This window comes from Merops nubicus, unplaced genomic scaffold, assembly GCF_000691845.1.
Source record: "Merops nubicus isolate BGI_N331 unplaced genomic scaffold, ASM69184v1 scaffold3634, whole genome shotgun sequence".
NCBI classification, from domain to species: domain Eukaryota; kingdom Metazoa; phylum Chordata; class Aves; order Coraciiformes; family Meropidae; genus Merops; species Merops nubicus.
The window spans coordinates 25,887-37,520 of NW_008602096.1; the positions used below are offsets into that span (position 1 = coordinate 25,887).

At 37.5% G+C, this 11,634-nt stretch overlaps 1 protein-coding gene across 1 annotated transcript; it reads left to right on the forward strand.

Annotated features, from left to right (window-relative positions):
• Positions 1–296: 296 nt before the first annotated feature.
• Positions 297–8,534, forward strand: LOC103770938 (alpha-1-antiproteinase F-like; the record flags this gene model as incomplete). The annotated part of the gene is made up of 4 exons (XM_008938214.1): positions 297–942; positions 4,325–4,595; positions 7,211–7,358; positions 8,346–8,534. Coding segments are annotated over 4 exons (1,254 nt in total), but the record flags the coding sequence as incomplete, so codon positions are not given.
• Between the last annotated feature and the right edge of the window lie 3,100 nt (positions 8,535–11,634).

Here is an 11,634-nt window from a genome sequence, read left to right on the forward strand (position 1 = left end):
TTAAAACTAGAATATTGGCAACAAAACAGTTTCAAAAGAATTGCAGCCTAACCTTAATAAGGGCGTCTTTGGTATTACTTCATCACTCTTTTACTTTAATTCTTGTTCTTTCATAACTTCTTCAGAGGGTTGAGTAACTTTCCAGAGTCTCGTTCCTTGAAATAGAAAGTTGGTATCCCTGAATTCAAATGGCTTGGAATCATTGGTGCCAAGCAGCTCTGTACAGTGAAGTTATTGGTTTATTGCTAAGTACAGGATAAGAAGTGATATGTCATTTTTCTTTTCTTCTTTTACAGAATTATAGAAATATGAAGATGCTGTTTTTCCTGTGGCTTTTAATTGTTGGGTTTCATTCCAACAGTTATTGCTATGAACATAATCACCAAGGTGTAAGAAACCAAAATCAAAGAGGCCAAGAAAACCAAAACAGTGCACAGCAGACTGTAGGGAAGAGTGTTTGTCAGTTTGCATGTTGTTTCTACAAAGAGATTTCTTCTCGTGAAAATGGTGGGAATATTTTCTTCTCTCCTTTGAGCATCTCTACAGCCTTTGCAATGCTGACTCTGGGCGCCAGATCAGACACTCTGACACAGATTCTTAGGGTCCTTAGGTTTAACCCAAATGAGATTTCCGAAAATGAAATACATGAAGGTTATCGTCAACTCATGCAGATGATAAACAGAAAGAACACGGGGTTACAGCTGAATATGGGAAACGTCCTGTTTGTGCTTGACAGACTGAAGCCACAAGAAAAATTTTTAAGTGATCTCAGAAACTTCTTTGAAGGAGAAGCTTATCCTATGAACTTCAAGAGAGCTGATCAAGCCCAGATAAAGATCAATGAATATGTAGCAAGAAGAACCAACGGGAAAATCAAGGACCTCATAAATAACCTTGATCCACTTAGTGAAATTCTCCTTATTAGCTATATTTATTTTAATGGTAAGATATTCATATTATATTCTCCTACTTCATACATTATTTTCTCAGGTCAATCTTGGGCTTCTTCACCTTTCCTTGCAATGTGGTTTAGCAGACAGACATGTATCTTGTTTTGCTTTTGGTCATCGTTTACACTAAACTATAAACAAAGCTATTGGAAATTTTGTTCTGCTTGACACTGCTAATAATTCCTAGCAAAACTGATGACAAATTTCCCTCTGTCCTTTTATATTTTTTTATATAAATATTCACCTGCTGAAGATCAGGTGAAATATACTTTGAGGAAGGCCTCCCTACTCAGTAAAGCTTCTAGTCCTATACAATCTAGTGGGATTTAAGCATTTTCTTAAATGCTTTGTTGGCTATTAATTAATTTTAAATCCACTTTGGCCACTTTTGTTTAGCAAGATCAGAGTTAAATTCAAAGAATACTGTTAAAGTAAAACTTAGCATCTTACCCCAAAGAAAATATGTTTACTCAAGAGTTTTGCTGTTACAGAGTGTCTTCATATCCAAATCTAAATGTAACAGTAACTGTAGTTTTCACACTCCTGGGTTTGATTTTTTTCTTTTTCTTTTTTTTTTTTTTTTAAACTATGCCTTCACTGATAGTATGGCTGTAATCCTGATATGCTAAAGGCATAGGTTTTTAAAGCTTTTTTTTTTTTTTATTTGATTTGCAGATTCTAATATTTTCCAGTGAACAGATGGACCCACTAGTATCTAATACAAGCCTAATGAGAATAAGCTTATTCTTCTTAATTAACTTGTGCAGTCTGGTTAGATAAAGTCTAACAGATCTTCCCAGAGCTTTTCAGACTGCAGCTGTAATGAGAAGAGGAGCAAGACTGTAAGAGTCCATCAGTGGCCTGATAATAGATATTGCACCTTCTTTCAAAGCTTTTTAATTAAAACAGAGATGATGTATTAGAAATTCTGTTCTTTTAAAAGAAGTGGTATTCTTTTAAAACTGTTAACTTGGATGCTTCCACTCGCCTCCCCAATACGAGGCTTGAAGCAAAATAAATCAAAACCATATTTATATTTTGTTTTATTTTTCTTCTGTGTCTGTGCTTCTTGTGCTAATCTCTGAAGAACTTGCCATAGCTAAATGGAGCTGTTTGGAATATAGACGATTGCTGTTTCTTAACTGTCTTGCACAAATACTTGTTTGTCTCGGTGTTTTCAGGACAGGCTTTTACTTAACATCAGGTATGTCTTTCAAAACTGCAAAAAAGCTGTTGATTTTTCTGTTACTGAACAGTAGCTGAAGAAGGAACAAGCAATTTAGTGGCACAATGGGGAGAAAAGCCTGAGAAACCTTGTATTAAAGAGAACTCTGTATTACAGATAACTCTTGCATGTTCTAAAAATAAGTTTTGTTTAAAATTGGATATCTATTTTTATTACAGAAATGATTTCCCAGCTCCTCCAAGGATGGACATTCAGTTTTAGCTCTTCAATTTTAAGGGGTAGCATTAGTAGCAATAATAAGTATTTTTATCTTTAAATTGAGAGTAGGTTAATACTAATTGATGTAGAGACTGGGATTAATCTGCAGAGGATCTCTAAAGCTCAAGTACCTCTCTCTATAAGCAGTCTATACTTCCAGGCTTTTTTCCATTCTCTGTGCATTACAACCTTCCTTGCACAGTATTGGGAACTCTGCACATAGTCGTTTTCCCTTTCTTAGTAATCAATACTGGCAACTCTCCTCCCAGTGTAGTGTAAAAGTCCTTCCCTAAGGAGAAAAGTCTAGAAATATTTTTCTACTTCTCAGTCAGCAGGCATACTACTCCACTGCAGTACATCAGTCCCTTAGCATGCCCTATCCAAGCTGGTCACCACAAAGCATCATATTTTGAGGTTCATTTTTCTGCTTGAACATTGTGAAGCATTTGACAAAAGATGCTATCCCTAGATGGTGGCCTACTTAGAGAGAGTAGAGGATAGGAGTAAGAGTTCCTCTGAAACACGTGGAGGGAAAGGATAAGTGAATATCATCTCTGTCTAATCTGTGTGCTAAATCCTAATATCCTACTCAGTTTTTAACCAGCCAAAACTCTTTTTGAAATCACTGGGTGTTTTCTCTGAGTTGAGCACTAGATAAAGATTGCTTGAGTGTTTCAGGATTTGTCATTCGTGTTTCTGTCATTCGTTTTGCTTTATTTTTTTTCTTAAGCATATGAAGGCAGAAGTCCTGCCTGCTATATATTTGATGGGAGGAGAAGTCAATGTTATTGAAGAAACATAAAAGTAGCAACTTTTCCCATCTTCAGAATATTGGCAGCTGTCAATTTATGTTTTCAGAGCCAGAAACATGCACTAACTCTCATCTCAGTCTCTCCAGATATTACATAAATGCTCTTTATGTCTATTCCACAGGGGTGGAAACAGCAGATAAGTATTTCATTTGTACCAAGCTGCCTAATAATTGTTGTTCAATTAGAAATCAGAATTCAAAAGGGGTTGCATCTTGCTTCGTGGTTTTCTTGATGTCACTTATTTTAGTTAGCATTGTGGCTCTACTTTTGTCCACCAAATCTGATAAAAAACTAGTTTTGTTCTAGAAGGAAAAATTTACTACAGAACATCCTCTCTTTCTTTAAAAAACACACTAAACAACACCACCATCCCTGCCAGCCTCCTAGTTTTCTTCTTTGAATATGCTCAGCCCCTGAAATGGCTGAGGTGGATAGCTGGAATTTGACTTAGAAAATCCTTTCCACTGAGAATAAGTTTTAATGTAGATAGTTTGCTTCATTGTGACTAACTGAAGAGCCTTTGGAAATTTAATTTTGTGGACATGACAATACCAAAGGTTTCTGTTACTGGTGGTGTGTTGTTGTTTTAACCCCACAGGCTGCTAGAATTAAGTCTTTATTTGCTATCAATCAGCTAACGCAGAATATAAACCCCTTCTCTCTGTAAGTAACCCGAATCCCTTCATTTCTGTGGGCAATTCATCCCCCATGACACCCTTCATAAGTGTATTTTGGTGTGGGACTAAGGAAAGGGGAGAATCTTTCTCCTCCTGCATTCTCATTTAAAGGAGGCATCATATGAGGGCTTCATTGCCTTCATAAAACCATTGTCATGGAGGAAAAGTGCACACCAGAACACTTGGTATCTCATCTAAATGAAGGATATTGCAGCCTGCTGTAAGATTTGAGGGAGTTTTTTACATCATATTCTACATATGGTGTGATGCTATTGAACTATTTTGAGTATTCAGTAAGGTTATGTGCTCATTGCAAACAGGTTTGTCTTTGAAGCTGATCCAGTTGTACCAGTTTCTGTCATCTATGAATGTATGCTATGGTGGTATGTCCTATGGTTTCATGTCCTCAAAATATCTTATAACTGTCTCTTTTATTTCAAGCTGAATGGGAAAAACCTTTTGATCCAAAATACACTAAAAAGAACAAATTCTTTGTGAATGGAAATAAGGCTGTTGAAGTCCCAATGATGTATGGAATGGGTCTGTTCAAGCATGGCTATGATGAACAGCTGTCTTCCACTGTGGTGCAAATGGATTACAAAGGAGGTGCTTCAGCATTTTTTGTTCTGCCTGATCAAGGAAAAATGAGGAAACTGGAGAAAAGACTGTCTTGTGAACGTATGTCAAGGTGGAGGACATTAGTCTCAAAAAGGTAAAATTCTGCCATTCTTGGTTCACATGGTAGGCAAGAAGACACATCAGTTTCAGTCTGCTGGGATGTGGCATAGAATCAGGATATTATTTTTAGTCCTGTTTTAATCTACAGAAGAATTCCTCCTGACCAAAGTTGAAATCTGTCTCTCTGGTGTCCCTGTGTTTTCCCATTCAATACTGCACAAAGTGAATATTTTCACAGCTTTAAGACTTTTGCCATTTCTGCATTTTGTTTCCCATCTTTAACTCTCCATGGCCCGAGTTTTGTCTTAAGACCTATTTCACCTTTTTTTTTGCGGCCTTCTCCTATTTACAAGTAAATTCCTATCACTTCAGCCTTTTTTCTTGTCTCTTACTCCCTTTCTGCTTATTACAGTTACCAATCATTGCACATTTAATGCTGAAATAACAACTTTCATTTGGCAATAATCAATATTAGTGAAAAGATCAATTGGAAAAACTCAGTAATAAGGGTATAGAGCAGCTGACATATCACAAAGCAACTATATTCATGTTCTCTGAAGACTCAGGAAGGCAATATTGGAATAAGCTGCACTTGCTTCAAAGTAACTCTGGGCTAGAAGGCAGAAAGATTATATGCTTTCCAAAAACTTCTTTAGACTCCTTCCATTTAGTATCATGTGTGGTAGTAGCCTGTGATGGGACAAAATATGTGTACAAACATAAGCACAACTATGTGTTTTGTGACTAAAATCACTATATGACAAATACTACGGTGAATCAAGATACTTATGAATCATTTTGTCAAAGAAACACAGTTGCCTTTAAAATCAGCAAGAAATATACTAATTATAGTTGGAAGGATTCATATTCCTCTCTCTATCCTCTCCTCTGTCCCCCAGCTGGAATAACCTACCTAAAAGCCATGAACTAGAAATGTAAATCTCATAATATAAAAAGGCATCACTGTTGAAGATGAGCTTGTTTCATGCAGCTCCCCATTTTTCATTATGACAGTTCTCTCACGCAAATTGCTGATGCAAACTCCTCCTTTTCCCTCTAGTTTTCAAAGCACCCGATTGCCTTTGTTATTATTTAGAGTTCCTGGGAGATCTCAATAGATGGGTTTGATGTGTAATGCAGAAGGTTTTAAGGACTGTGGGCAAGCTGTTTGTCCTTGTTTCTCTGTCCGTGCACTGATGTTGACACAAGTTGCAGAAACATTGTGAAGAACGTTTTTTTCATTACTGTTGGCTGCCAAACAGGGGATAGTGCCAAATTATTGCCAGTACAGGCAGCTGAGATCTATTTAATAGGTGAACTGTGGAGAAAATGTCTCTTTTCTGGAAAGTGTATCCCAGTATTTCCTGCCTGGTTGCATTGTTGCTGTGTACCTATGGCTTTCCCTTTCTTGCATGTTGAAAGCAAGTGGGGGCTTGTGAATGAGTATCTTTATGTAATAGCAAGACAGACGATTTAATGATAGTTGTATCCTCAATTGAGACAGCAATCAGCACAGTCAGAAATTAGGCAGAAGTAAGAGATTAGCAACCTGTTATCAATCCACTAGCACTCTCATTTTTGGGTAGCAGCCAGACTTGGTATTAGATGCTGTGCTATGCTGGAGGTATGGGCCCCTTCCTTCCCTTCCCACTTGCCCACTGGATGACTTGTTCTTTGACCAGCTTCATTAAGTGCTCCACATCTCCCTGACCTGGTGCCCTGGACAATGGTTCTTGTTTCTCACCAGGAAACAGTACTTACTGTCACCCTTATCACTAACCTCTGTCTTATTATGCTGCTACTATCTGTAAATGATGGTTGAAAAGGAATTTTTAGATCCTTATTGAAAAAGCACAGAAGAAATGAGTCAGAAATATGGATGATTAATTTATGGAAACCAGCAAACTAGTCACTTTCAAAAAACATCGAATAAATCAGACATTAGACTTGATATAGAAAAAGAATATTGACTAGCGATATTCTGTCAGTACGCTTCTGTTTTTTATTTTGTCATCCATACAATCACCACCACATATTGTCCTGCTTCTTTGGTATAACTTGTTTTTGTTTCCTCTATACTGATTTGTACGATAAACACATAAGGCCAAGTTTTGAGTTGGTTTGTTGTTTTTTGCTCGTTTTTTTTTTTTTTTTCCTCAAAAAGTAACTAGTGAATATAGATGTGTTAAAATTTTTGTGCTTAACCTGAGAGACATATAAAGGAACCACTTAATCACAAGGTGAATCCTCTGCATCCTCAGTAATGGGGCATGACGAAGGTGCTTCCAGCAGAATGCACAAAATATTGCTAACTTCTGAAAATGTCAGACGAAGATCCTTGGAGAGGTACAGCTGTACTGTTGTGCTGCATGATCAGTGGGCTGATCTCACTGTTCGTATGTTGGCTACTGCGCACTGTGAGCCAACAGCCTATAACCCTAACCTCTCAATCAGCTTTCCAACATTGTTATAAACCTTTTCTTCTCCCCAGATTCATGTTACTACACATCTGCCATGTAAGCTAGGGAGAGCCTGTAAGCAAAATATTTTTGAGCAGAAAGTAAAACGCGTTTATGTCTTGGGAGTCTGTGTTATACTGCAATATTTGATCACAAGTTTCACCATATTCTTGCACTTCTCTTCTGGCAGCTCAGCAAATTTGTATCTTCCGAAATTCACTCTTTATGGGACATATAACCTAAAAAATATATTATATAATATGGGCATCAGGGATGTATTCACTGATAAGGCTGACCTATCTGGGATCACTGGGCAGCCCCAGCACAGAATTTCCCAGGTAAGTCATACTGCTTTTTATTTTATGGGCCTATGGTTATCCATACATACATTGCTTTCTTTAGAGCTATTCATGATGTAAAACTTGTGTAAAGAGACTTTGCTTGTCACGTGAAAGGCAGCTGTTGGCATACAGAGTATTTTCTCCATGTTACTTACGCTGTCAAGCCCACTTGAGTTGGAGAAGGTTACAAGTCTAATTTTTTTGATCTAGGTGGCCTTATTGATGTGCATGGGGCAGCCTTGTAAAACAGACATGACCAAAATCATCATCTAGTCACACTGTGGTACCCTCAGCGTGTTGTTACAGCCACAACATTGCAGCTTCTGTTTCTCTCTATCTTCTTTCGCCTGCCTGTGGGCAAATAGGGAGCTGTAGGATGTATCACTGCCTGTGTTTTATAAAGGGGGAAAGGAAAAACATTCTCTGCTTTTAAATGGTTTTGGGGAAAAGAAAATGCAGTTATTAAAAACTTTTGGCTTCAAGCCTATGAGCAATTACTCTCTTTAGTACCAGGACCAGGCAAAAGGTACACGTAAGTCAAACTTCAATAAACCTAGAGTTTAAAGCTGACAGTCAGTATAAATTGCATTATCTAACATGAAGGAAACAACTGCCCTCATGAGCTCAAGTGGAAGTTAGTGAATTAGGGTCTGTGAATGTCTTGATTTTGCAAGGTAAAACTTATATGTTTCTCTGCTCTAGCCTTCTTTTTCTGGCCCTTCTTCTTTGCTCTCATTTTTTTCCAAGACATGAAGGAGCATGGGAAACATAATTCAGGATGCTATTCATTGTGCTAATCTGCATGTTTGTTCTTCAACTGTATGAACTTTTACTAGACAGTTGAATATGATCCTGCTCTCTTAACATTTAGTCTTTATCTTTAGTTTCTTACCACTGACTTCTTCAGGCATTTTTATCTCAAGTTTTTACTTAGGTGACTGGTTGTGTACCCCCTTGACTTGTAACGTGTCTGTTTCTTTACAGGCTATTCATAAGGCTGTGGTAAATGTGGATGAGACTGGCACTGAAGCAGCAGCTGCCACAGGCATGGAAATAGTGCCTATGTCAGTTCCAGCCACCATTTCATTCAACAGACCCTTCCTAATGGTCATGACTCTGGAGAGTAATATACTCTTCATGGGAAAAATTGTGAACCCTCTGGAAAAAGATTAAGTTGATGTACATATTAGGTACGCGTTGATCACCACTGTTAAATCAAGTGTTTGACCTGATGAGTTTGGCGTGGCTACAGAGGTCTCTCCACCTCTTTACTGATGCTATTCACTGTTTTTTTTGGTTTTTTTTTTTTTTTTTTTTTTTGTAGCTGAGACTCTTCATCAATTTAAGTTGTTGTAGCTGCATGTTTATTTGGGCCCTGGTGGTTTTTTGTTTGTTTGTCTGGTTTTGTCTTTTTTTTTTTTTTTTAAGAAGGTTGCATTCAGGTGGAACTGTCTTTAGATCTGGGACAAAATAGGACTGTGTGATACTGACAGCATAGATACATCTTCTAGCAGGGAAGTTGAGGACCATGTGGGTGGAGAGGGTTGTGTAAGCTTGCTTCTTCCCTCACGACAGCCTTCTCTTTTTTTTTTTTTTTTCTGTGTTGACTGACAAAGGGGTACGAGTTACAGCACATTACTACTTGTGCCCATTTTCCTACCAACATGAAGTTTATACCTAGCATAGATCTTAACACACATAATACTGCCTTGCATAGTACCATTGTTGTCCAGTGAGTCTATGACATCCTTGCCTTTCAGCTGTTGTCCCAGCTAGGTTGCTGCAAAGGGGTCACAAAGAAGGTGTATTTTTCCCCTGCAGATATATACTGGCCTGCACACTGTTTCTGTGAGATTTTACAGTCCAGACTCATTCCAGGGCAAATGTTAGAAGGTCTGTAAATTTGGTTTAAGAAAAGGAGAGGTAGATCTGATCTCTGCAATTCAGTGCCCTGGTGCCAACCTTTGTGAATCAGATATACAGCTCAGAGCAGCCAGACTACTTTTAACCTATACCTGAATCTGAACCAAGTTCTAGAAGCCCCCAGGCAGCAGGAAGCACAGGCCATCTCCCCCTGGCACCAGTGCCTCTACCATTACTGTCTGGCCCTGGGATATTACCCATGGTAGTAAGCAGCATTCCAGTATTGTTTGTAGGATCAAACACCCTACCAGTAACACCTATACCCTATCAGAGACGCCTCCCATGTCTCTTGACATAACCCCTTCTGTTCCCAGACTGTTCAGTAGTACAACATTGGTACTTCATTTCTTATCCACTTTATGGTTAGTATAGCCAAAGTATTATAAATATCTGTTTTCACTATTAAGATACACAATACTAAAAGTCACTTTCATAATGCACGTGCTTATTTATTTTTCTTATTTACTTTATCTACTTTTTCTTGTATTTTTCACAACATCTATCACTATTTGGTTTCTTTCCTCATGTTCATGGTATATACCTGATTTCTGGTTGCAGGAGGGGTAAATTATTGACTAAAATGGGTTAGTCTGTTAAGAGATATTAAGCATTAACACCAGTGTTTGTATAGCCTTGAAATATGCAGACGAATGTACTACAGTAGAAGAGCAACAATGAATAAACGTGACAGTAAAAAGTTTCTAACTTTGCTATTTATTTTTGTAATTCAGAGTTAAGACTTAAGTATTGGTCAAGCAGGGGTTTTGGACCAATGTCAACAAACAGGTACTAATATACTGCTCATATACATTAAATCAGCACGATAATGCCAATAAGGAGCTTCATAAAGCTCAATGCCTTTGGCCTGAGCAATAAATCCTATTCAGCTCATAGCACATTATCTCTGTTAGGAGGAGAACTTATTGGGTAGGTTGGTCATTTCTTTGATGCAGAGATGTTAATTTCAAAGGCTACAGACAGTGTGCTGCGTCTACTCTATCAAGTGTATAGCTTCATGTGTGCCTCTCATTTCCCTTCTGAAAAACTCTCTTGACTCACTCTAATAGTTATATTACCAGTCTTGGCCTGTGTTTTGTGGTTCCTGTTATTCCATAAAGAAAATATAGGCCATCAAGATCATACTTTTTTTTTTTTTTTAAATAGTAAAATGAAAATAGTAAATGAAACTTAAATGGGAAAATTTCTTAGAAGTTATTAGTTATTTGCAGAAGAATCAACTTCAAAATTAAAATCACAGTGCAGAAAAACTCATCTGCATGGCATTCAAATGGAGCAATAAGGAAGAAGAAATTTAGTATTTCTCAGTCTGGAAAATAGATGTACTCAATTTCATTTCATTTGTCTTTGATAACATCACTGGATCTGCATCAAACTTTGACAGAGGGTTCTTTTCTACAGATTGTTACAGATCTTTGTAATTTATATTACTCTAAAAGCACTGCAGGTCACAAAGAGTTTACTGACATAAGCGTATCTTGCAGCTTGCTTCCCTCAAACATAAAAAAACCCTAACTTAAAAAGTAAAAAAGGCACCGCAAAGTAAATTAGAATTATGAGTAAAAATGTCGGAAAATGTAGATCATGGTCAAGCCAGGGAATGCCCCCTGCCGAAAAGAACAGCCCCGCAACATTAAATCTAAAACTACTATAAGAAAGGACAAGGACAACTTTGAGAAAAAAAAAATATGCAGAAGTCGTAGCATACCATGATACATTCTTTTTCAAAGACATCAGAAACCTGTTAGCAAGCCTGATGAACAAGCAGCAGATGTTAAAAGGGGAAAAAAGTGCTCAGGAGGGATACTGGCAAAACAGAAAAGCTCAGTCCATTGTACATGTACTTCTTTGCAAGTTTCTGTTGAGCCTGAGCAAATATTTCAATTTGAACAAACAACAAAAGAGTTTTTAGAAAAAAGAAATCAAAGAGCAAGTACCAACAAATTGTGAGGATTGTTTATGCATACTGCATAAAAGAGCTTCTACCTGTCTCAAGAAGAAAAATGTAAAGTTTTTGACTGTGATGCATCAGTTAGATTTATCATTGTACCAAACCAATAGGCAGTGACAAAGGCCACATAGGTTTTTATAAAAGTTGCAAGTGAGCATGCAGTGAATTGCAGAACAGCTAGTCCAATTTTGGTATTTTGGAAACTGTAGAATTTGGAGTTGTAAGGATAAGTACGACAAAAAATATTGAAGAACTAACGAGTTTTGTAGAATCATAGAATTATTTAAGTTAGAAAAGACCTTTAAGATCACCGAGTCCAACTGTTAACCTAGCACTGCCAAGTCCACCACTAACCCATGCCCATCAGCCCTGCATCTACAG